We start from the raw sequence: 27,653 nt of genomic DNA on the forward strand, positions 1-27,653 counted from the left end.
CGAAATATTTAAAAATACATGTAAACTATTAAAAATCGAAAAATTACAAACAACCGCGTATCATCCGGAAACAAACGGAGCGTTCAAGCGATCACACAGGACGCTAGCCGAATATCTTCATCATTATATTAACGCTGATCAAATTGACTGGGACAAATGGACGCCGTACGCAATGTTTACGTACAACACAACCCCGCACACAGCAATGGGATACACACCCTTTGAGCTAATCTACGGACATAGAGCCAACCTACCGACGGCATTGACAAAACCACCGAGAACAACATACAGTTACGACGATTACGCTCAAGAACTCAGGGAAAGATAAAGGGCCACCCAGCAGATCGCGAAGGACCGCATATAGGAAGAAAAAATTAAAGCGAAAAAATATTACGATAAAGACACGAAAGAGACAAAATTCAAAGTCGGCGAAAAAGTACTAATGCACGATAAAACGTTACGACGCGGACGATCAAAGAAACTTGACGCGCTATGGACGGGACCATACACGGTAATCGAAAAGAACTCCGACGTCAACTATACCATAAAAAGAGGAAGACGGACGATACGAATACATGCAAACAAGTTGAAACCGTACATAGAAAATTAAGAAAATAAACTTAAACCTACCCATCCGCTGGTTCGTCCTTGACATCCGCTAGTTCCTCCTTACAATCAGTATTGGCGGAAGAAAGCAATACCCGCAGTAGGACCATGGACCAAGCATCCTCCGGCACAACCGGAGACAATCCTTCATAGGGGAGCAACGATGACGGCATACCTCCGTGATAAGGGAAGGGCCGACCTTCCTCAACAGCCTGTAAGGCGCACCGAAGAGGAACATCGGCCACCCTCTCCTTGGGCACAGGCACAACTTCCTGAACCACACATTCACTAGTGGTAACGTCAAAGGTCACACGTAACGAATACGGTGTATCGGAACATCGATACACCGCTTCGCAGGCCCATAACATAGCCCCCCCGTGGACCACCACCTTGGCATGGTGGGGAGGCTCACCCTTCGCAAGGGGATAGCCTTGCGAGGGGTGCCAAGAATGGTCCGTACCTCGTGTTAAGAAGTACACTTCCCCCCGGTTTCTGGGGGCTGCCCCTGGTTTCTGGGGGCTCCTCCTGGTCTGTGGGAGTCTTCTCACAGTCCGGGGGGCCCACTTCCCCGTTAGAGCTTCGGCTCGTATGTGGTAAGGGATGGCGACCCGGAATTCAAACGCCCGGTGGCATGGCACCGTTAGGAGAGGACACTGCACGGCGCTTCGGCGCTTGTCCTCTCGCCATGCAGTCTGCGGCCTCGGCCGCCGGGGTTCTGTTCCGTGTCTCTGGGGGGGGGGGGTATTTTCGGTTTTTATTCCCGGGGGTGTCCCCCTCCGGGGTCTCGGGGTGGGGTTTCGTGCGGCGGGGGCCGCAGGGGGAGGGGGACCAGCCGTGACTACCCGAGGGGCCTTGCCCGGAGGGAGTCACGGCGGTCAGTCGCCGGGGCCGCTCGGACGATTCCGAGGCGGGGCCCAGCGACGAGTAGGAGCCTCAGGGTGCTGGTTGGAGGGTTCGCCCTCGTCCCAGCGTCCCTGGGGTTGGCCGCACCCGGGCCACTCGGAATTATTCCGAGCTCGGGCCGGGAGCGGCGGAGGAGGCCTGCATGGTTACCCGAGGGGCTTTGCCCGGAGGGGTTACCTAAGAGGCATTGCTCGGAGGGTGCCATGCGGGTCTGTCGTCGGGGCCGCTCGGACGTTTCCGAGGCGGGGCCCGGCGACGAGAGAGGAGCCCCGGGGCGCCGGTCGGGACCGTTTCCCCTTCCGAACCGGCCGGTCAGGAGAAGGTGTGTCCCTCTCGCCGGCAGTGATTAACCGGCGGGGGGACGGCTGGTCGCCACGGCGTGTAGGGCAGGGCCGGGGAGCGGCGACCCTGTCCAAAGCGTCCGTGGGGCCCCCCGGGTGGCGCCACCCGCTGCGGTGCCCACACAGTCGGAGGTGTGGGACCCCTGAAACCCCATGGTGGAGTCAAACCCCTCATGGGGGAGTAAGGGGCTCGGGGCCTGGCCGGGGTGTGGTATCCCCCCGGCCTATGTCCCCTCCCCGGGGGAACTTGGGGCCCGGCCTTGGGGTGTGGCCGGTCATGTTTCGTGGCACCCCTTGGCCGGTGGGGGTATACCCTGGGGGACGGAGCCGCAGCGGGATCGTGGGAAGAAAAGAAATGGAGAACTTAAACACAAACACAAATGACGTGCGGGAGGAACAAGAGGCGGCGACAAGTGCTGCTGGGAAGGAGAAGGGAGTACTGATATCTCATGCCCGACCAGGGCCGATGTCGTCAAAGCCCAAATTCATTGGAATGAAAAGGGGTTCGGTTATGGTAAAGAGGCTGGAATATCGGGGCCGCTCAAATCAGGTGAAGATGAGTCGTCCGCTCATTGAGGGGCTGGCTGACAAAAACAGTCGCCCGCCGCTCTCTGCGGGGACAGCGGGGCGACAAGGGCCAGCAGGGCAGGTAAAATGGCATCAACAGATGAAGAAGAGATCAATGTCTTGGAGCCCAGCTCCAAGAAGAGAGGACGCCCGCCTACAATGGGTGAATACTACGTTCTCCAGGAAAGGAAGGCTAAGGAAGCAAAGAGGAGAGAGGAGAAACATGAGGCCGAGATGCTCGACCTCCGTAAACCTCTCCCCAACACGGCTGCGGAGGCGAGGATAAGAGAGCTAACTGAGGAGAAGATGGAGCAACTCAGGAACGCTCCAACTCCTGAAATAGCCGCAGAAGGGATGGAACAGGTACTTGCGGTAAAGAAGGCGGCCAACATGACCAAGAACCCTAAAGGTACGGTTCAAAGACAATTAAAAGAGGCCGCCTCCTATCTCGAGGCTGCAGTCACCACGCTGGCCAACAGGGCACAGCCCGTGACAATAGAGAAGGAGGATGGGGAAGCGGAGACCCTCCGCAAAAAGATCCGATCTCTGCGGGCTGAAAATAGCAGGCTGCAGAGAGAGGCGGCGCATGCAAGGTCGAAACTTAAGGCGAGTACCGCTAAGGACTGTGGCTGCACAGGTTGGGGCAACACTGCCCCAACTAGAGATGAAAGCGCGAACGCCAGCGGAAGTGAGCCGCAGCCTTCGAAGGGACCGACCCCCATGGAGGTCGACCTCCCGGACACACGGGCCCAACCGCTCCCGCAGAGGCCCCCAATCAAGGGGGTAAGGAAAGCCTTGGGGGCAGAATACCCCTAAGGAATTGAGAAAGATGAGGACAAGGATGCCTACGATGAAATGTCGATAGGCATCCAGAACCTCCTACAAATTAGGGAGGAATTTGTCCAAGGTCTAAGGTCCAAGAACAGACCCCCCCTTCCGCAGGCAGGACAGACCGGACCGAGCAAACACCCCAAAAACCCCGAAAGGGGCTAAAGAGAAGAAGCCCGCTACCGGACCCCAAGGAAATGCCGGGGAAGACACCCAACGTGTCGCTCCCCCCAGGGCGGCGAAAAATACCGTAGGCCAGGGTCCCAAAGGACTAAGCCCCGGCACCAGCGCCGCGCAAGAGAAGAGCGCGAAGTCCTCCCAGAAAAAGGGGTGGCCAGCAAGGGGAAAGCCCCGAGCAACCCCCCTCCATCCGGGAAGGACGCCACGCGTGCCCCCCGAAGCCTCAGACCCGCGGATGCCGTCCACACCGGCTCCCCATCCCCACCTCAGCCCGCTGCCCAGGAGGATGCCTGGACAGTGGTGGTGGGGAGAAAGGGGAAGAAAAAAGTGGTGGCCAAAGACAAGCCCGACCAACCGGCGACAAACGCCCCCCGCGAGGCAGAGAAAAAAGCCGCCAAAGTCTCCCCCCCTCCAGCAGTGTAGGGCAGATGGGGAGCGCCGACAAGGCGGCGAAAAAGAAGGGGAAAGGAAGGAGAATACAGAGGACGGCGGCAGTTGTCTTCACCTGCCCGGAGGGGCACTATAAAGAGGTGGTGGATTTCGCGAGATCCCAAATCAACGTTGCGGAGATTGGGATCTCGGGGATGAGGGCCACAAGAGCGGCCACCGGCGGCCTCAAGTATGAAGTCGCGGGAGAAGGACGAGCGGAGAAGGCCAACGAATTCGCGCGCAGGCTGAGGGACGTCCTGCACAACGTGGAGGGCGTAAGAGTCTCTCGGCCGGTGCAGACGGCAGAGCTCCGGGTCAAAGGGGTCGACGAATCGGTCACCTCGGACGAAATTCGTTCCGAGGTGGCAAGAGTGGGGAGCTGCGACCCCTCTGACGTAAAGGTGGGAAACATTAAGTTTCAGGGGAGCATGATGGGCACGGCGTGGATCCGTTGCCCCCTAGCCGCCGCCAATAAGGTGGCAAAGATGGGATCGCTCACCCTAGGGTGGGTACGAGCAGGGGTGCAGCTCCTAGACGCAAGGCCCCTGCAATGCTTCCGGTGCCTCGGCAAAGGGCATGTCCAGGGGCAATGCAAAAGCCAGGTCAATAAGAACGACCTGTGCTATAATTGCGGAGCCTCTGGACACAAAGCACGGGATTGCAGGGGCCAAGTTAAGTGCCCCATCTGTTCTGACCTTGGATTAAGGTCAGACCACAGGGTGGGAAGCACTAAATGTATCCCGCCTAAACAGAGGGGCCAAAAGGTGGCTCCTCCAACGGGGGATAAGAAGAAGGGGTGTCCGCCCAAGGAGAGTACCTCCCGGGCGGACAGCCCCAAGGTAGCCAAGGCTACAAAGGCGAGGGAGCAACCTACGGACGTTCCAGAAAGGATGGACGTGGAGGAGGACTGCACGAACGTCAAATAGGATGGTCAGAGTCCTCCAGACAAACCTCAACCACGCTCGCAGGGCACAAGACTTATTTGTCCAAGCCCTCAGCGAGCGTGGTTGTGGCATGGGGATCGCGGCCGAGCCATATACCCCGGGGGTGCCCTGTGGCCACCCCTGCTGGGCGCTCAACGCAGCTGGCTCGGTCGCGATCCATTGGAGACACGAGGAGAGTCGCCACCCCTGCAGTAAGGCAGGGGAGGGCGACGCATTTGTTGCGGCAGACTGGGGACCCATCACAATGGTGGGGGCGTATATCCCCCCCAGCTGGGACTCTGCCAGGTACGAGGGAGCGCTGGACGAAATCACGGAATACGTCCGCGGGAGGCTCCCTCGTCCAATGATCCTGGCTGGGGACTTCAATGCGAAGTCAACGCGTTGGGGTTCCCGTGCCACGGATCGGAGAGGCAGGGTCCTAGAGACGTGGGCCGCGGCACTCGACCTGTGTCTTATTAACACAGGATCGAGGAGCACCCTTGTCCGGCCGCAGGGGGAATCAATCGTGGACCTTGCGACCGACAGATGCTCGCAGCACGACTGAGCCGATTCCGACGCAAGGAACATCACCCGATGCACAGGAGTGAGACGACGGCTGATGACCAAGCCGATTCCGACGCAAGGACCATCACCCGAAGCACAGGAGTGAGACGACGGCTAACGACTAGCCTGACAAGATTGTACATAGTAGAATTAAGTTAGTAAATAAGTTGTATATAAAATAAAGCGTAAGATATAAAAAGAATTAAGCGACGTTTGGAAGAGATGATAACCGTAGCCGAAAACTAGCCGACGCGAGTGGCGAGATATAAAATAAACGACTAGGGTTAATTGGAATACGTTTCTTTTATGTTTTCATTCCCGCTTCCAAGCTGACAGACAGCGAACCGATAATTTTTATTTCAGCGCAGAACCAGTTCACGCGGAGAGCGCAATTGCATCGGACAGCTGATTCACTTTTATTTTCCGAATTATATTAGATTCTACGTGCCGATAGTTGGCGAGTTATTTTATTTTATTCTATGTTAAAAGATTCGACCCGATCGAAATATTTATATTATATGAAAAGGAAAAATGTAAAGAAAAAAGATTTTGACACTTGTACAGATCCGAAAAAGATAAATTCAGTCAATTCACACATGGGTAGTTCAGATCGCGAAAGCCATCGTAAGGTGAGAAGCCTAAATCGCGAGAGAAAGCATAATATCCGCTGAAAATGAAAAACAGAGCATAACATATGTGAATTGATAATTTATCTGAAGCGAGCGAGCGAGTTGAATAAGCGAGGGCCAGGGTCTAGAGCGCGGACCATTACGGGAGGCCCGACGCGCTATTGGTGCGCTGCAGCTACGCGCGCGGATTGGCTGACGGACACATGGTGGGGAGACATAGTATAAGTACCGACGCTTGGAGAGCTCCAGAGCTCTTTCGGCTGCAGATCTCGACGACGTAAAACCTGCGCAAGTCGAATAACGGAAATATATACACGTCAACTCACTGCGTATAACAAACTCGTCCGAACAAGTATCGTGACGCGACGCGAAAAAGTGAATGACTGTAATCCTGAACGATCGCATGTCCGAATAACCTCACACGAGGTCAATCACGCGAAACCACGCGAGAGCTCCGTCGAAACGCACGCGCGTAATAAAAACACGGTAAGGCAAGTTCCGCGAACCAACGCGAACGCGACCAATACTCGTGACGCGAGTTTCTGTGCACACGACGTAACGAATATTGAATAGTGTATACTATCTCAATAAATATAATTCAGTGTCATTTGGAACATAGTGTTAATCACTTACCTATGTAAAATCCATCAATCCCTGCGAGTGATTCGTGATCCTGTTTTCTGACGACCCGACGGATGATCCAGAGGCGGCGAGCGGTGAACCCTAGCTGACCTTGTCTAACGGCGACCTGAAACAAAAAAGGAGGATTAGTAAAGCAGAGGAGGCACGTGATACGTTACTGGAGACGTACAACAACCACGAACCTTGGTATTTAAATAGGTTAAAATACCTGGCGACTACGACAAAGGCGAAAGCGCAGCAACCTGTCTGATCGGTGAGTCTTGCATGCTTCCAGTGTGTGTTACGAGTTCGGTCATAACCTAACATGATCCACGCCCTCTGTGGCCGGCAAAATAAGAAACTGGCGGGTGTCGGACGAAGAGACCTTGTCCGACCACCTTTACATCAAATTTGATGTAGAGGTAACCCGTCAGCGGGTGCTCAACCGTGGCAACGGGGGGAGAACACCCGCCCCAAGAGATGGGCCCTCAAAAAGATGGACCCGGACAAACTGTTGGCAGCTGTCTCTTCAGCTACCTGGCCTGGCATCCAAGTGCCGGAAGAGGATGTGCCAGGTCAGGTTAGCTGGCTCCGGGGCGTAATGGCGGATGCGTGTGATTTCGCCATGCCCCGAGCCAGATCGCTGTCGCGCTGTGCGGCGTATTGGTGGACGGAGGAGATAGCGAAACTCCGCAGGGTCTCCGTCCATGCAAGGCACCGCTTCGTGAGAGAGAGGAGGAGGCGCGGCAACGAAGAGGAGACGGCGGACGCACTGGAGGGATATAGGGAAGCCAGGAAATCCCTCAGTGCGGCCATCAGAAAGGCTAAGACCAAAGCGTGGGGCGAGCAGCTGCTCGCCCTTAACGCAGACTCCTGAGGGCGCCCATACAGGCTTGTTATGAACAAGCCATGGGCGCCCCCCGCGACGGAAAGTATGGATCTCCGGCTCCTGGAGGAAACTATAGAAAAGTTGTTTCCCACAACACGGACTCCTCCAATTCCGGAGGAGCCAATCGGGTGGAACCAGGAGCTGGAGATCACGGAGCGTGAGATGGCCGAGGTGTTCAAAAGACTGAGGGCCAGGGGAAATAAAGTCCCTGGTCCCGACGGAATACCCGACCGGATCTGAGGGTTGGTCGAGGGCCACTTGTCCGGGTTCATGAGGCAGTTATACAATAACTGCCTCAGGGACGGAAAGTTCCCTGATGAATGGGGATCAGCACAGCTAGTGCTGATCCCCAAGGGAGGAAGACCGGAGGGCTCCCCTCCTGCATTTAGGCCAATATGCCTGTTGGACGAGGCGGGTAAACTGTTTGAAAGACTTATAGTGAACCGCCTCGTCGGGCATCTGTCCCGGGACGGTATAGGCCTCCATGAGGAACAATATGGGTTCCGCGAGGGACGATCCACCATCGATGCCATACGGCGGGTGAGGTCCCTCGCGGAGTCCCACATAGAAGAGGGCAGGGTTGTCGCCATATCACTAGATATTGTAAACGCGTTCAACACCCTGCCCTGGGACAGGATCGGGGACGCGATGGTTTATCATCGCGTCCCAAATTACCTCATGGGGGTCATTAGGAGTTATTTTGCACACAGACAAATAATGTTCCGGGACAGAAATGGCACGGAATGCAGGAGGGAAATGTTTTGCGGGGTCCCACAGGGGTCAGGACTTGGCCCTATGTTGTGGGACCTTGCCTATGACAGAGTCCTCCGGTCGGCACTTCCCCCCGGCTGTAGTGTCGTCTGCTACGCAGACGACACACTAGTACTAGCCGGGGGGAACAACTGGCAAGAGGCGATTGCGATCGCCAATCAGGCAGTAGCATGCGCCGTGCGCGCGATAAGCGACATGGGCTTGAAAGTAGCGCCTCGAAAAACGGAGGCGCTATTCATCCATGACGGCACTCGAAAAACAAAAAAAGCAGTGCCGCCAAGAGCCCATGTCGCAGTAAACGACGTCTCCGTCCAGGTAGGAAAAGACCTTAAGTACTTGGGTCTATACCTGGACGGTACCTGGAGTTTCACCGGGCACTTCGACCGTCTGACGAAAAAAGTAGAAGGGGTAGCAGGCGCGCTTTGTCGCCTGCTGCCCAACTTGGGACGGCCGGACGGTCGAGTGCGCCGTCTGTATGCGGGCATCGTGAATTCGGTGGCCCTGTACGGGGCCCCGATTTGGGCGGATGCGGCGATGGCCACAAAAAAATTCGGGATACGCTCAGGCGTACCCAAAGGAAAGTGGCCATTCGCTGCATCCGCGGTTATCGGACGGTGTCCCATGCGGCGGCAATTACCCTAGCTGGGATGCCTCCCATGGAGCTCTCAGCGAAGATGTATGAAGAATCATACACGCGAGGAAGGGAGCTCCGTGGGTGGGGCATTAAACTCTCAGCTGGGGTGAGAGATAAGGTGAAACTCTGGGCCCGGCGACACATGATGGAGAGGTGGAAAAACTAGCTCTCCAATGCGCCCCCAACGCACTCGGGGGCGCGCGTCGTCGGGGCCATGGGCCCGTTCTTAGAAGAATGGGTGGAGAGGGCTCACGGCGAGACGTCGTTCAGGACTACACAGGTGCTCACAGGCCATGGATGCTTTCAGGAGTACCTGTGTAGGATAGGAAGGGCGCGCACGGCAGGCTGCTGCCACTGTGAAGAGGAGGAGGATACGGCGCAACACATCGTCGAACATTGTAGTGCGTTCGAGGGTGAGCGCCGTGTCCTCAAAGACAAGGTGGGCGAGGATTTGTCGCTCTCCAGCATCGTTAAGGCGATGCTGGAGAGCGAAGAGAAGTGGGACTCCGTCACCTCCTTTTGCAACGCAGTGATGCTGGCAAAGGAGGTGGCGGAGAGAGAGCGAGAGAAGGAGGAAAGAATCCTCCAACAAAATAGTGGAGACGGAGGAGGGGTGGGCGGACGTCCCCTTCCAATACCAAATAGGAGAAGAAGGAGGCGTCCGCCCAGATAGAGATCAAGTCCCCCCCTCGGGGGGCTGACTCGGCGGGATGACGGGCGACGGGCGCGGTGCTCCCCTCGCCCGGTAATGGAACAAAGGATGGAGTAGTTGGGCGAGGGGCGCTGTGCCCCCCCTTGCCCGGCGCAAAGACGAAGTAGTCTCAGGAGGAGGGCGAGGGCGGGTGTCGCCTGGCTGGCGGCCGCACGGCGTAAGCCCTGCGGCCGGGAGTCGGGCGGCATCCGCCCCCGCCACGGCCGAGTTCCTCCCCTAGGGGAGGGCCTCGGCGGTGCCCCCGGGTCGATGGTCGAATCCCGTAAAGGGGGGGAACCACGGTCCGGGGGCACGGGGGGATCACAGGGGCTCAGACCAACGAGCCCCATTGCACGTGATCCCCCCGGGAAGAGACGCGGCATGGGCGGCCCTCTCACCGGTGCCCTAGAGCGCCGGTGGGAGGGCACCACTGCCTGCGGGAGGGTTCCCCCCCTTCTGGAGGGGAACTCTCAGGAGAAGAGCTCCCGGAGCGTCGGCCGAATCTCCCGTCCCTTTAGGGAGGGAGAGGGAGCCCCGTTCCGGGAGCGGGGGTGGCGGCTCGAGCGGGAATACTCGAGCCGTGACCCCGCCCCCCAAACTTTTTGGGAGGGCGCGGCGTGGGGGCGGTGCCCCCTGCACCGCAACCGGGATAGTCCGCAAAAACAATTCGCGGGGGAGAGTATCTTCCTTTCGGGGAAGATGCTCTCCCGAGATGGCAGGGCCAGGGGATGGCAAGAAGTAATGCTTCGGCAGTTCCTTGCCATCCCCGTAAGCGCCAGCGAAGGCACTCGCTGTGGTTTTAGTGCGGTAGGTCTTGGACCCCACCGCCGATCCATACGTGGATCGGCGATGGGGGACAAGGAGTCCCACATAACCCTCATTCCCTACGCGGTGGGTGAGTGGTACCATGAGGTTTCCACAGCGCCAAAAAAAAAAAGGGCCCGTAACATAGGGTCGTATGGCAACTCAAGCCCCACCACAAGCTGGCGATAACAGGACTCACAAAGGGGAGTACACTGCCTCTCACAGAGAGATACGTCGCACTCACAACATGAATAAAAAGAGCACATGATGCGATGAATAGTCAAGACAAGACTAAGAAAAATTTTCGCAGTAATATCCCATGAGGCGAAAAGAAGTTGAAAACGCCCCACTTAAAACCAGTAATAGGATCCCATATAAAGATAGAATAAGAAGAATTATATCATTACAGGATGCTCATATTCAGTGCCAACGCAGCGTTAATAAGACAGCCAGAACAAAAGCAGGACTATGAAATCGAAAAATTCATCAGCAACCCAGGAGTGTATTTTGAAAAAATAGGTCAGTTACATCACTCCACAAAAAAATGGAAGTTAGTAATAAAATTGGACTTAACAACAATAAACCGCAGACAGGAACAAGTAAAGAATTATTTACAACAAACAAAAACATGCGACACAATGGAATTTCAAACCGAATATCATAAAGAAACTTGCATCAATTTAAATAATATTATAAAAAGAGAATTGACGTACTTACAAAATATTATGATGCAAATAAATACCATATATAAAACGCCAACCAACAGACGCAAAGAACTGATAGATGGAATAGGTACAATAGCAAAAACATTATTCGGAACAATGGAAGCGAACGACGAAAACCATATTAACGAACAGCTATACATACTTCAAACACAACAGCAAATCACTCAAGACGCAGTACGAAATCAAATAAGAGTATTAAATGACACGGTAGCTCATCTCGATAAATTAGAAGATATAGTTGACCGAAACGAAAAATTATTACAAAAACGCGTAACTGAATATATAAATCACGAGGAAATCATAGAACATTTTATAACCATTATAGCAATTATGACAGACCTAATACGAGACATAGAAAATATAATAGAACATCTCACGTATTTACGTAAAGGGATGTTACATCCAAAATTAATGCCAATCGATAGTATCATTACTTATTTAAAAGAAGCATCAACTCAGCTATCGCAAGGAGAATATTTTCCGTTTAGAATTCACAGGGAAGATTGGTTAGAAATAGAGGAAAATATAGCAATAACCGTATATTGCAAAAAAAATGTATATACTATTTTAAGCTTTCCTATAATTACGCAACCTACATATGATATAATAAAAACGATTGAATTCCCCACACCTTCATATAAAAATATATTTAGTCATATAGAAATTAATAAGATAATCGCGATAGATAAGGAAAAATTAACGTATTTAGCCGTGACAGAAAACGACTTACAAAAATGTAATAAAATATACTCAAATTATATATGCGAACGAAGTACGCCAGTATATCGAATAAACTCGAATGCGCCATGCGAAGTACAAATATATACACAACAACCGAAATATCAGCACTTTTGTAATATAAGACATTACGCTTCAACCCATATGATATGGATCACATTACAGCAATCCCAGACTTATACTTTATCGCCGCGGAACGAACAATCACTATACAATGCAACGAACAATCCGAAAAAAGAGAAATAAAAAAATACGGGTAAAATTACTCTAAGAGGGGAATGCAAACTAACAACGACAGACATGACGAAATAGACAAAAGAAGCAAACTATGGAATAAAAATAAAAACCTATTTACCCGAAATTAATATAACGTTACCACAGGACAATAACGTGACAATATACGAACATGACAAATTAGAAAGTACATTACAACACCATGCAGAATTAGTAAAACTCAAGGTCAAATTAGAAAGTATAGACAACGATCTACAAAACAACGAACAAAACTTTTATACACAAAAACAATTTATTTATCCTACGGTGTCTAGTGGAATAATCATAGTGTTAATAACAGCATTTTTAATATGGATTATAGTTAAAAGTAAGAACAAACAAGAAAATAAAATCGGGAAGCGACCATCTATCGTCTTCGATGACGAGTGGAGAGTACCAAGATCCATATTGAAAAGAAGCCAAAGCACAACGCGCACTAGCGTTTCTAGAATTAAGGAAGATTATAATTATATTGTACACGGGAAAATATATTGTATATTATATTATTAAGCGGAAAACTACGTACCTCCGTTTTTCTTTTCCAACGGGGGAGGGGTGTTATAGCCTTCAATAGCTATAACTATTTAAATTACATCCGCTTGACAACGCGTTGGCTACGAAAAAACCGCATACGCAGCGAGTCACGCGCGAAATTTAAAAATTGCAAAAATGCAAGCGAAGCGAAGGAGACTTCGAATTTCCTTCGCTTGCACCCGGGACTTTGACCAAGAGGGCCTGTTACCAGGCACCCCCTCCGATCAAAAGACTCCAAAATCCGGCTATAAAACCGAACAATAGATGCGCTCGCGACAGTCACAAATTAAGAACCGAATTAAGTGTAACGCCGTCGCTAAGATTATAACATACGCGACTCACCGAACGTTCTAAGCTATACGAACGTCGCGGAACGACCGTAATCCCAAACCATTCCAGGATACGACACGAGAGCGAGTACTCTAACTGAGATAAGAGTTAAATAAAAGTGTAAACAGTTAAATAAAAATCAAGTATATTTTTATGAAGAGCTACAGTTTATTTATAAAATATAAGATCCCGGATCGGACAACCATGACATTCAGAGATCCCAATCTCAAATTCGACGCGATCCCTTACCCGAGGCACACAACAGTGTAGGTATATATGCGCAGGAAGATATATTTATAGGCGCGTAATGTCGCTTGTTTCTTAATGTATTAATATTTTTATAATCAGAGTCATTTATAACATATTTGATTTCGATTCTGCAGGTTAATACATCTATCGTAATGACTCTGGGGTGATAGAGCAATTCTATATTGTTATAGCCCTATAACCAATATTAAAATAGTATTAGAACTAAGAATTTATTAAAAGCATTATAAAATATTTTTACTTATAAAAGAGCGCTCTCGCCAAACGCTCGTCGCGCGAAAACGCTAACGCAGTGAAACACGCGCGAAGCACCGGAAATCGCGAGATGCAAGCGAAGACCTGCAACTTCGACCTGCTTCGCTTGCACTTAGACCAAAAACGCGTGAATACTATTAAACAATCAGAGACCTGTTTCCAAGTGCCTCTCCCAAAAGAAATCCAAGAAACAAAGAATATATAAGACCGAGAGTCAGCCCGCGAGGGCAGTTGCTAACAGGAATCTAAAAGACTAAGACAAAGAAACGCTAGGAAAGACCTACGCTTGTTAATTAATCACCGATTATTATATATCTATTTAACTGGAAAGAAGAACCAATAAAGTGTAAACCTGTTCAACTCAAATAAAAGTGTATTTTAAGAGAACGAGAAGAGTACAACACTCCTAACTTCCTACGAAGTCCTGCACGACCCGAGGATCCCTATCCTTAAACTCGGCGCAACCCCAGTGCCGTTACGCGGCACACAACAAAATTGGTGGCAGCGGTGGGATTGCGCCGACGGACCGCCAGGACCAGCAGGAACCTGAAGACCTGAAAACAATACAACCATATTAGAAAAAGCAGGCATATTAGAAAAAGCAGGCACGAAATAATCGACGGACGACACAGAAACCAGTATATTAAAAATTAAGACCCGCAATACACACATACAAACCTACACAACGTGTGGAAGCAGGCACGTCAGTTAGAAAAACAGCTGACGAAAATAAGCAGAAGCCACAGTGCAGTGAGAGAGAAGGACGGACAACGCAAGCAGTACGAAGAGCGATAAGCAAGCAGCTGAGAGTCGAGTAGAATCGCCAACGTCCCAAGGACAACGCCGACCTGCGACAATTTCACGGATAACGCGTCATCACCAGGCGACGACCTGTCGTATCGAACACGAGCACCGAGCCGCCAGCTGTTATCAGCCCACGAGCGATCGAGTTGCATCAGCAGCAGCCGAGCCGTACCAAGCGATATAGAGCGTAAAGATGCGAGCCGTAATACTTTAAGTCCGATCCTTATAATATTTCTGCATGAAAGTCGGAAGGACACGAAACCCCTCGACAACCGATATTAAACAAGTCGTGGTTACATAGCGATCCCGCGAAGCGAGCGATTCGAGTGTTACCAATAACTTTGGAAAATCTCGAGCGAGGTCGTGGAAAATTAGAGAGCGAATATTCAAAAGAAAGCGAAGTTGAATTATCCGCGACGTCACCGTTAAACGCGAGTTCCCCTTTGATAGCTTTGACGAAAGCGTACTAAAGGCACGAACTGACAGTAAGCGCGAAACTAACTATTATAAAATACTCTTGTAAAAAGGAATCAACCCCTCTAGCGTCGAGAAATAAGCCCGAAGTTATTCAATGTCGGAACGATCGAAAAAACGCGTCTCATTTAAACCACGATTCTGGAGCGGACCAGCTCGACTTAATCGTAGACTTGGTTCCGTAACGCCAGTACAAGTAGCCGAGGAAGCGGTACGCGACATTCGCGATAACGTACGCGCAAATTTAGATAAACATTACTCAGGCGCTAGCTCGCCAGAATCAGAAGCCGAACCGATCGAGGAAAACGCACGTCCTTCTAATATAGATGAAAGAAGACGTCCCTCGGATCGCGCGTCTTCCGAGCGAATTTCGGTTAGGAGAAACTATTCTCCCGTATCAGTCAACGATAGCGTCTTAGACACGCAAAGCGAGGACGACATGAAACGAAACCTTCCGACGCGGAATGCCCCCCCTAAAGATGTCGACAGAGAAATCGAACACTTAATAATCGATGATCAATAATCGACGGTAATGCCGCCGCGTGTTATGCAGACGCCGGACATCCAGTATCCGACCCGAATAACGCCCTACTCACTGAACTCGTAAAAGAATTTCGGAAAATGAGAACCAAATTAGATTCCTTGCGCGACCAAATACACGATCGCCCTGCAAATACGAGAGAAGTACGACAGACGCGAAACCGCCCCGAAGGCAACCGATACACGGATCGCGAAACATACAACGACGACCTCAACGCAACGTACACATACGGAAGATCCGAAAATGATATTAAGAACCGACGTAGCACCTCTTTGCAATATTTAACCTTAAAAGAAGCAAGGACAATGATCCCAGACTTCGACGGAACTTCGCAACAAAAACTCCAAAAGTTTTTAAACGCGTGCACTTATGCCATGCAAAACATCAATCCCGCGGATGAAGAGTCATTAATTCAAGCAATACTATATACAAAATTAGACGGAAAGGCCATGCAAGATTTCGAAACGCATGATATTCAAACTTACGAAGAACTCAAACAACAATTAGAAGCCTGTTATCAAACGAAACAGAGCACGACGCATCTACAATTAGAATTCAACTCGTTAAAACAAAAAACGAACGAAAACGCGCATGATTTCGGCCAACGCGTCGACCTACTAGCCATGAAATTATACAACTTAATGATTGAGGGGGAAAACCACCCCTCCCCATGTTTAAACGCGCTATTCACCAGACAATCAAAAAACAAGCATTGATTAATTTTCATATCGGGCTACGAATCGGCCTCAAAATTCTCGTTCGAGCGCAACGATACACGACCCTGCAGGAAGCGATAACCGGCGCGGGCGAAAAAGAAAAAAACTTCTCGAAAATCCTCGGTCTCAAGACAAAAATAAAGCCGAATCAAGTTATTCGCAACAAACTCACACTCTACACACACAATGTTATAAATGCGGAAAATCGGGGCATTATGGACGCGATAGCCGCAACAGTACATACGCGTTACCCAAACCGGACAAGCCCCCTCGCGCAAATACCATAGAGAAATTCTGCAATTATTGTAAAAAACGCGGACACAATCGCGACGAATTTGGACCTTAACTGGAAAACCGAAGACAAATACACCGGACCGCGATAAGGGAACTGATAATGAAGACCCGCGAAGCATTAATAAAATTGAAAATCATAAAAAACCGCAACCGCGAAAAAGAGATACCGATTCCGAGCATAGTAGTGACGAGGAAGAACGGCAAGAAGAAAAGAATAAAAAGACACGCGCGATAGAATATCAGGTGACTCACGTACGACAGACGTCTCGTGGAGCAGCGAGCCTGAATTTGATAACTCTACCTATACGCGAAGTAAAGAACGGCAAGATTAACATGCTCTACGATTCTGGAGCTACTGTCTCTCTAATAAAGGTTAAACATCTGAAGGGCGAAACTGAGATATACAATGACAAAATTACTTTGATCGGCATAACCGGGCATAAAGCGCGAACAATAGGAAAATTCTACGCGACTATCGATTTAGGCAGCCGAAAAATCAAATACGCGATTTATGTCGTAAAGGACGACTTTCCAATGGAATACGAAGGGATCATAGGAATTGATTTTCTATAAAAGCAACAAGTCGCGTGCGATTACAAAAAACAGGAGATTCAAATAGGAAACGCCATATTAAAATTACGACCGTACAATAAAATTTAATTAAAACCGCGTAGCGAAACAATAATACAAGCGGCAACGAATCGTAATAAGATAGGCGTGATAAAGGCCGAAGAAACAGCACCGGGAATATATATCGGACGATGCCTGGTAGAACCCAAAAATTTTTTGTGCCCCGTCAGTATAATTAATACGACCGATGAGACCGTAGAGATTAGTACGCCGCTCGTAACCGTAGAAGACATATGTGAATATAACGCACACGAAGTATATACGATACACACGGGCGATACTCATAACTCATCAACGCGCAACGAACGAATTTGACAATTATTACGCACGGATCATCTAAACGCCGAAGAAAAACGCTCAGTACAACGGATATGCGAAGAGTATAGCGATATATCTCATTTAAATGGAGAACCACTGACACCCACCGCGACGATAAAGCACGAAATAAACACGCGCGCCGACACCTCGCCTGTCAACGTAAGACCATACCGCCTTCCCGAGAAGCATAAAGCAGAGGTAAATAAGCAAGTTCAAGAAATGCTAAAAGACGAAATTATTAGAACGAGCGTAAGCCAATGGAATGCTCCATTATTAGTAGTGCCAAAAAAAGCCGATGCGTCAGGAAAACCAAGACTCAGGGTAGTAGTAGACTTCCGAAAAGTTAACGATTTAACACCTCCACTAACAAGGGGAGGTCGCGGTTGACTCTTCACCGATTTTGATCTCCTTTGGTATGGTGAATCTACATCGAAAAAAAGTTGCTCCGTGTTCGAGCTTTTCGTCCAATGCGCCTTGTAAAAAAAATTTTTTTTTCCCGAAGTTTAGAGAAATTGTCAGGTTCGTTACGAGGCCTAAAGAAAGACACACTTTTGATCGGTGCCGCTAGTGCAGCGGCAGAACACAAGAATAGTAATCCCGGGATCCCAGGTTCAGAACTTTGGGCTGTCGTAATTTCTTTTTTTTTTTTTTAATAACGTATTATTTATTATGATAAATAAATATTCGGCATATTTTTATCGTTAGTTATGCATATATCTCTTTATATATTTAAAATTAATAAAATGATCGTAATATAAATAAAATATTTTTATAGAGAAATATTTTTAGAAATATTTTTACTTTTTAAAGATTTATACATTTTTTCAAATTTTCTTTAATCTAATAATGTTAGAATATACACTTTTCATAGCTTTACAAAATTTAATTTATTACTCATTATTATTTTCTGCTTCAATATGTAACAAATATGTCATAAATATATAAGTAAGATATTTTCTAACCGACCTTCTAGAACCCTTATTAGTAGAGAGGATCAGACGACCCTCTCCTCTCCCTCCAACGTTCCTTACACTTTCACAACCAGCGGTTGCATCCTGCGGTTCACAGCAGGTAGAAAATCCGAATTTTGTAAAGCTATGAAAAGTGTGTATATTTTAACATTATTAGATTAAAGAAAATTTGAAAAAATGTATAAATCTTTAAAAAGTAAAAATATTTCTAAAAATATTTCTCTATAAAAATATTTTATTTATATTACGATCATTTTATTAATTTTAAATATATAAAGAGATATATGCATAACTAACGATAAAAATATGCCAAATATTTATTTATCATAATAAATAATAATGTTATTAAAAAAAAAAAAAAAAAAAAAAAAATTATGACAGACCAAAGTTCTGAACCTGGGATCCCGGGATTACTATTCTTGTGCTCTGCCGCTGCACTAGCGGCACCGATCAAAAGTGTGTCTTTCTTTAGGCCTCGTAACGAACCTGACAATTTCTCTAAACTTCGGGAAAAAAAAATTTTTTTTTACAAGGCGCATTGGACGAAAAGCTCGAACACGGAGCAACTTTTTTTCGATGTAGTTTCACCATACCAAAGGAGATCAAAATCGGTGAAGAGTCAACCGCGACCTCCCCTTGTAAGTTAGCAGGACCAAATCAGCAGAATCAAATCAGACTTATTAGATTATTTAGTACCCATTTTGTACTAATTTGTACCATTAATAATAATTTTGTACCCCGTGCCATTTCCAAAAAAACCGTGGCGCTGCTACCTCAATAATTAAGCTAGCAGGACTACATTAAAAAAAATAAAAAAATAAAAATAAAAGCAGAAATGCAAAGGACTGAATTTTTACTAATTTGTACCAGCAAAAAAGCTCAAAATAGTCATCCCTTCTGCGTCAAAACAACCCTCAATTGAACTCGGCCCCATTGAGCTCAAGAGTAAAGTTCCTATCACCACGAGCAGAATCAATCGCTACTTGCACATTTAATTTGGCATAGTTTGTACCGCGAAAATATGAAGTTTCAGATTTTGTACCCCTGCCGTTCGTTCAGAAACTACCCTTGATTCTTATTAAGCCCAAGAGTAAAGTACCTCTTTCCACAAGCAGAATCAATCGCTATTTGCACACTTAATTCGGGATAATTTGTACTACAAAAATATTGAGTTTAAAATTTTGTACCTCCGCCGTTAGTTCGGAAACTACCCCCGACGTTTATTAAGCTCAAGCTTATTTAGGCTATTTAATTTGCCATAATTTGTACCGCGAAAATATGAAGTTTCAGATTTCAGAAGCGCAGTAGCAAAATAAAGCTGTCTTCGATTGAAAATCTTTGATAACGAACCATTGTTTACGCATTATGCTCGTGGGGCAAGCCGACGAAGCTTGCAAAAGAGTGCCGCCTTGGAGTGAAAATCTTTGATAGATACAGAAAAGCCGCGTTACTCGATTGTCGAGAATCAAGAACGAATAATCACTCTTCAGTTTCGAGCAACTCTTCGGAAGAGACAGTTCGTCACATGAGACAGTATTAACGGAGAAGTATTTTCAATATGAATCCAGTACGCGGCAGACCGGGAAAAATTGATCCGACCAAATTGAAAGAAGTGATATTAAAATATAAAAATATTATTAATAACGACAATAACATTATTTCGAAAACGCATGGTATTTGGAACGTAATAGCACAAGAGCTAGAAAATAAAGTGACTATTAATAATTTATATGTGTTTACAATGTGTAATCGTTATAAGTAACATAAAAAATGAAATTTTGAACAAAGATTCATACAGTGAGGAATTCCGCGAACGAGACTGTATTGAGTGACGGTTCAGTGTGGAGTGAAAAGAAGTCCGTAAGCTGCTCGCTGGATGATAGTTGCAACGAAAAACATTTTATTATTTCCTTGTTAAGAGAAGACTTTACGAATCTATTGATTGAAAAAGTGTACAATCGACGAATAAAGGAAAAGGGAAAAACATATTATCGTTTACAAAATGTGCTTCAACCTGGCAAATGGCAAGAATTAATGACTGATAAATTTTGGGAAGCCACGCGCATGAAATGTGGATTTCAATTTAAAAACCACTATATTTCTGCAGATGCAAAAACTGGTGTTATTAATGGTAAGATTACTGTAATTAGCAAGATGTAAAAATCTGAAAATTTTATAAACATTATTATTACGCTAGAGTAATGTTCAGTTTAAAATTAATAAATTTAGAGCTTTACCGCTTATATCATTTTTAACGCAAATACAATGATTTAAATGATTGTGTGAATTAACAAACGCTGTTCCCGTTGCTCTTATCTATTACGCGCATTTAGCAATAAAATTTCGCATAGAGCGGTATAGTGCAGCTTCTCAAATTCAACCATAGTTAAAAGGTTAAAAAATAATGAAAAGACATGTGTGGTTTTGCTCTATTTCTTAAAAAAATATATATATACAATTATTTTCATAGATAGTACATATAAATATGTTTTTATATGTGCAACTTTCTATTCACGAAGATATAGTTAGACGCTATTTTTCCTTCAGGTTCTTGCAGATGCAGCAGTACATTAAGGTGTATCATAGAGGATGTTAGAGAGGATGTCATAGAGGATGTCTATTTTACTTTACTCTTGAGACAAATAGGGGTCGGGGTAGGTAATTTTCGAACGAACGGCGGGGGTACAAAATCTGAAACTTCATATTTTCGCGGTACAAATTATGGCAAATTAAATGTTCAAGTAGCGATTGATTCTGCTTATGGAGAAGGGTACTTTACTCTTGAGCTTAATAAGGGTCGGGGGTAGTTTCCGAACTAACGGCGGGGGTACAAAATTTCAAACTCAATATTTTTGTGGTACAAATTATCCCGAATCAAGTGTGCAAATAGCGATTGATTCTGCTTGTGGAAAGGGGTATTTTACTCTTGGGCTTAATAAGAATCAAGGGTAGTTTCTGAACGAACGGCAGGGGTACAAAATCTGAAACTTCATATTTTCGCGGTACAAATTATGTCAAATTAAATGTGCAAGTAGCGATTGATTCTGCTTGTGGAAAGAGGTACTTTACTCTTGAGGTTAATAAAAGTCGGGGGTAGTTTCCGAACGAACGGCAGGGGTACAAAATCTGAAACTTCATATTTTCGCGGTACAAATTATGTCAAATTAAATGTGCAAGTAGCGATTGATTCTGCTCGTGGAAAGAGGTACTTTACTCTTGAGCATAATAAAAGTCGGGGGTAGTTTCCGAACTAACGGCGGGAGTACAAAATTTCAAACTCAATATTTTTGTGGTACAAATTATTCCGAATCAAATGTGCAAGTAGCGATTGATTCTGCTTGTGGAAAGAGGTACTTTACTCTTGGCCTTAATAAGAATCAAGGGTAGTTTCTGAACGTACGGCAGGGGTACAAAATCTGGAACTTCATATTTTCGCGGTACAAATTATGTCAAATTAAATGTGCAAGTAGCGATTGATTCTGCTTGTGGAAAGAGGTACTTTACTCTTGAGCTTAATAAAAGTCGGGGGTAGTTTCCGAACGAATGGCAGGGGTACAAAATCTGAAACTTCATATTTTCGCGGTACAAATTATGTCAAATTAAATGTGCAAGTAGCGATTGATTCTGCTCGTGGAAAGAGGTACTTTACTCTTGAGCATAATAAAAGTCGGGGGTAGTTTCCGAACTAACGGCGGGGGTACAAAATTTCAAAATCAATATTTTTGTGGTACAAATTATCCCGAATCAAGTGTGCAAGTAGCGATTGATTCTGCTTGTGGAAAGAGGTACTTTACTCTTGGCCTTAATAAGAATCAAGGGTAGTTGCTGAACGTACAGCAGGGGTACAAAATCTGGAACTTCATATTTTCGCGGTACAAACTATGCCAAATTAAATGTGCAAGTAGCGATTGATTCTGCTCGTGGTGATAGGTACTTTACTCTTGAGCTCAATGGGGCCGAATTCAATTGAGGGTTGTTTTGACGCAGAAAGGATGACTATTTTGAGTTTTTTTTGCTGGTACAAATTAGTACAAATTCAGTCCTTTGCATTTCTGCTTTTATTTTTATTTTTTTTTAATGTGGTTCTGCTAGCTTAATTATTGAGGTAGCAGCGCCACGTTTTTTTTTGGAAATGGCATGGGGTACAAAATTATTATTAATGGTACATATTAGTACAAAATGGGTACTAAATAATCTAATAGGTCTGATTTGATTCTGCTGATTTGGTCCTGATAGCTTAGTGGAGGTCGATTTAACTATAGGCGACTCATTCCTTCTGCCTAATATTACCGAAATATTGGACCAGTTAGGGAACGCCAAATATTTTACGATCTAGCTTGATCTAGCATCAGGATATCAACAGATACCGATGGCCGAACGCGATAAAAATAAAACCGCCTTTTCAACCCCCTATGGACACTACGAGTTCAACCGAATGCCGTTTGGATTAAAAAACGCGCCTGCGACCTTCCAACGATTGATGAATTCGGTCTAACAGGGATACAAGGGTTCAGATGTCTCGTTTATCTCGACGACATCGTTACATACAGATCCAGCTTAAAGGATCATAACAGAAGACTCGCGGAAGTACTACAGAGATTACGAAAACATAATTTAAAATTGCAACCGGAAAAGTGCGAATTTTTACGAAAAGAAGTAATATACTTAGGACATATTATTTCCGAGAACTGCATATTACCCGATCCGTCGAAACTAGACGCGGTAAAAAATTTCCCGACACCACGAAAAGTAAAAGACATACAATCGTTTATCGGACTAGCGGGATACTATCGCAAATTCATTGAAGATTTCTCGCGAATCGCGAAACCGTTAACAAAACTAACAAAAAAGACGGAAGTTTTCGTATGGGGAAACGAACAACAAATCGCGTTCGACACCCTAAAAGAAAAATTAATGACCGCACCAGTGTTAAAATATCTGGACTTCAACGAAAAATTCAACGTGATCACCGATGCCTCCGACTATGCAATCGGAGCCGTGCTGTCACAGGGACCGGTAGGCAATGACCGACCTATCGCTTACGCCAGCCGAGTGTTATCTCGCGCGGAGCAAAATTATAATACGACCGAAAAAGAATTGTTAGCGATCGTATGGGCAGTTAAACATTTTCGACCGTATATCTATGGAACAAAATTTAAAATAATAACCGACCATAAACCTCTAATTTGGCTATTTAACGTCACGGACCCCGGATCAAGACTCATCCGCTGGAGATTAGAATTAGAAGAGTATGATTATGAGATAATTCACAAGGCCGGACGGGCAAACGCGAACGCCGACGCGCTAAGCCGACACGTAACTCGAGATGTCACCGGGGGAAGAAAGAGAGAAATCTTCAAAGTAGAAGAAGAGGAAAACGAGGAAGAAGAAAAACTCGCCGATAACGCAAGAATATATACAGAAGAGGAGAAGCAACAAATACTCTACGAATATCACGATGCGCCCACAGGAGGACATCAGGGTATCGAACGTACAATAAAAAGAATTCGATTAAATCATAACTGGCCAGGGTTGACAAGAGATGTCGAAAAATATATCTCGAAATGCGAATCTTGCCAGAAAAATAAATTATCGCGACGAGTAAAAGCACTCCTCATTATTACGGACACGCCGAGTAAACCATTCGAGAAATGCGCGCTAGATATAGTCGGACCGTTAACAATTACTAATAACGGAAATAAATATTTACTAACTTTTCAAGATAATTTAACCAAATTTAGCAAAGCGATACCGATCGCAAACCAAGAAGCTAACACGATCGCGAAAGAATTCGCCACGAAAATAATTTTTGAATACGGGATTCCCGAAAAAATTCTAACCGACCAAAGAACAAAGTAAGTGAAATATTTAAAAATACATGCAAATTATTTAAAATAGATAAAATTCAGACAACAGCTTATCACCCCGAAAGCAACGGAGCATTAGAGCGTTCACACCGTACTTTAGCCGAATATTTAAGACACTTTATAAATGCCGACCAGACAGACTGGGACGAGTGGATTCCCTACGCAATGTTTACGTTTACGCAAATAATACGACCCCACACACGGCTACAGGGTATACACCCTTCGAATTAGTATACGGACATCAAGCGAACCTACCGACAGCCCTAGCGAGACCGCCTAAACTAACATATAGTTACGATGACTACTCGCAAGAATTAAAACAGAGAATACGGGCGACAAACCAGCTCGCGAAAGAAAATATTAAAGAAGAAAAAATAAAAGCCAAAGAGTACTACGATAAATCAGCAAAAGAAACAAAATTTAAGATAGGCCACAAAGTACTCGTATACGACGAGACGCTCCGACGGGGACGATCGAAAAAATTAGACGCGCTATGGACAGGACCGTACGTAATAACCGGAAAGAATTCCGACGTAAACTACACAGTAAAAAAGGGAAGAAAAGCAGCGCGCATGCATACGAATAGATTAAAGCTATTTATAAAAAACTAATACTTACTTAATCGTCCTCCTCACCAGCGTCACGGCAGTAGTGGATGACTTTGACATACCAAGATCAATATTTAAAAAAAGTCAAAGCACTAGATTTTAGGAATAAAAAACGATTATAATACTATAGTGTAAACGGGAATTATAATTGTACGCATTAGAAATAATTTTAACGTAAAATAAAAAAAAAAGCGAAAAACTTCGTACATCCGTTTTTCTTTTTTTTACGGGGAGGGATGTTATAGCCCGAACTATAACCAATATTAAAATAGTATTAGAACTAAGAATTTATTATAAAGCATTATAAAATATTTTTACTTATAAAAGAGCGCTCTCGCCAAACGCTCGTCGCGCGAAAACGCTAACGCAGCGAGATACGCGCGAAGCACCGGAAATCGCGAGATGCAAGCGAAGACCTGCAACTTCGACCTGCTTCGCTTGCACTTAGACCAAAAACGCGTGAATACTATTAACCAATCAGAGACCTGTTTCCAAGGGCCTCTCCCAAAAGAAATCCAAGAAACAAAGAATATATAAGACCGAGAGTCAGCCCGCGAGGGCAGTTGCTAACAGACTTAGCATCTAAAAGACTAAGACGGAGAAACGCTAGGAAAGACCTACGCTTGTTAATTAATCACCGATTATTATATATCTATTTAACTGGAAAGAAGAACCAATAAAGTGTAAACCTGTTCAACTCAAATAAAAGTGTATTTTAAAAGAACGAGAAGAGTACAACACTCCTAACTTCCTACGAAGTCCTGCACGACCCGAGAGTCCCTATCCTTTAATTCGGCACAACCCCAGTGCCGTTACGTGGCACACAACAATATATACATCGCGGAATACAAGATTTCTTTCGCCGAAATGACAAGTATCGTCTTCGAGCAACGACACAGTGGTGCCATTATCGTACGACGTTTCACAGTCGTATCCTATAAGAGCGTCGCTGAAACAAGCCAGGAGGATTTAACAAATTGGAAGAAGCATCTGTAACAAAGGAGGTATCATCTTGGTTCGCTATAGTACGTTTTTCTTATTTTATTCGTGTATACAACTTTTATCGAATTTCCTATTTGAATTTTTTTTTTACATTTCCGTTTTCGAGATTGTTATATTTGTCAACGGTTTCGGCAAATTTAGCTATTTTTATTTTTGTTTATCAAGTGGTTTCGCAGACGGTTGTTCTCGTGGAACTGTAAAGATTTCTTCCGATATATCAGAGTTTTCGTCTGGATCTTCGCAATGTAGTGCGGGAAGATTGCTCGTCGAAATCTTCAGTGGCGGTTCGAGAGCTTCTTCGTCGGTTTCTTCGTCAAAATCTTCGAACATTCCAGTTTCGAATAGGATTCGGGATCGTTTCTCTACAGTACATATTGAAAGATAAGTAACGTTATCTATCGGGTTTCGTGATAAGGCATCTGCGTTTTTATTAGAGTTGCCTGTTTTGTATATCACTGTATAATCATATTCTTCTAATTTCAGACGCCATCTCATGAGTCGAGAAGTAGGATCTTTAACTCCGTGTATCCAAGTGAGAGGTTGGTGATCCGCGACAAGAATAAATCTGCGCTCATGTAGATATGATTGAAAATGACTAACGCTGTATACTATAGCGAGAAGTTCTTTTTCTATAGTCGAATAATTTTTTTCAGCTGCATTGAGTACTCTTAATACACCGGCTATTGCATAATCAGATGCGTCTGTGGTAAGCACGAAATCTTTATTAAAATCGGAGAACTGCAATATTGGTTCCTTGCATAATAATTCTCGTAAAGTCGAATGCGATTTGTGTTCTTTCGGTCCATATAAATTTCTTGTCCTTTTTCAGAAAATCTGATAGTGGCTTGGCGATCCTTGAAAAGTCTGGGATAAAGCGTCGATAGTATCCAGCTAATCCAAGGAATTGTCGTACGTTCTTCAAGTTGCATGGAACGGGAAAGTTCTTGACTGAAGTAATTTTCTGCGGGTCTGGTCGATCTCCGTCATCCGTGATTATGTGTCCGAGGTAAGCGACTTCGTGTCGTAAGAATTCGCATTTGTCTGGTTGTAGAGTTAAATTAGCTGCTCTGAGTCGTTGCATTAATTTTCCCATTTTAATGTCATGTTCGCGTAAGGAGCTTGCATATATGACAATGTCATCCATGTAAACTAATAATTCTGTTCCTTGCAGGCCGGTCAGTATTTGATCCATCAATCGTTGGAACGTCGCAAGTGCGTTTCTGAGACCAAACGGCATTTTTAAGAATTGATAGTGACCATGTGGCGTTGAGAATGCTGTCTTGTGAGCATCAGCTGTATCCATTGTTATTTGATGAAATCCACTGGCGAGATCGAGTACCGAAAAATATTTTGCTCCACTAAGTTGATCCAATATGTCGTAGATATTTAGTAGAGTGTAAGCATCTCCTAAAGATTTTTCGTTTACTTTTCTATAGTCAATAACCATGCGCCACTTTTTGTTTCCCATTGAATCTGATTTTTTTGGAACAATCCATACAGGTGAATTATACGGCAATGTAGATGGTTCCACAATCTTCTTCTGGAGAAGTTCATCTACTTATTTAGTTATTTCTTGACGATGTATATCGGAGGAAATCGATACTGCTTCGTGTGTATCGGCACTTCGTAGCTGGTAATTATTTTATGTTTTATCGCGGTTGTTTCTCCCAAGTACTCGTCTGATAAGTAGAATCTATCGCTATTTTCTTTTACTATTGTAATGATATTATTTTTCTCTATAGCATTATGATGATCGAGTCGTAATAATTGTAAGATCTTGTCTATTGTTTCTCCCAAGTACTTGTCTGATAAGTAGAATCTATCGCTATTTTCTTTTACTATTGTAATGATATTATTTTTCTCTATAGCATTATGATGGTCGAGTCATGTTTGCGCGCGAGCGATCACTTTTTTGTCGCGGTAAAC

General features: G+C 45.6%; 2 protein-coding genes across 2 annotated transcripts; both read left to right on the plus strand.

Annotated features, from left to right (window-relative positions):
- Positions 1-4,781: 4,781 nt before the first annotated feature.
- Positions 4,782-5,342, plus strand: LOC145946851 (uncharacterized). The gene has a single exon (XM_083056602.1). It carries the CDS (start codon positions 4,782-4,784, stop codon positions 5,340-5,342), a length of 561 nt encoding a protein of 186 aa, XP_082912728.1.
- Positions 5,343-9,099: 3,757 nt separating this feature from the next.
- On the plus strand, positions 9,100-26,306 carry LOC145946852 (uncharacterized). The gene is made up of 2 exons (XM_083056603.1): positions 9,100-9,423; positions 26,211-26,306. The coding sequence occupies exons 1-2, from the start codon at positions 9,100-9,102 to the stop codon at positions 26,304-26,306; spliced, it is 420 nt and encodes a 139-aa protein (XP_082912729.1).
- The last annotated feature ends 1,347 nt before the right edge of the window (positions 26,307-27,653 follow it).

Source organism: Prenolepis imparis, unplaced genomic scaffold, assembly GCF_030444845.1.
Source record: "Prenolepis imparis isolate NDT839.2.m4 unplaced genomic scaffold, iyPreImpa1.0 SCAF_24, whole genome shotgun sequence".
NCBI classification, from domain to species: Eukaryota; Metazoa; Arthropoda; class Insecta; order Hymenoptera; family Formicidae; genus Prenolepis; species Prenolepis imparis.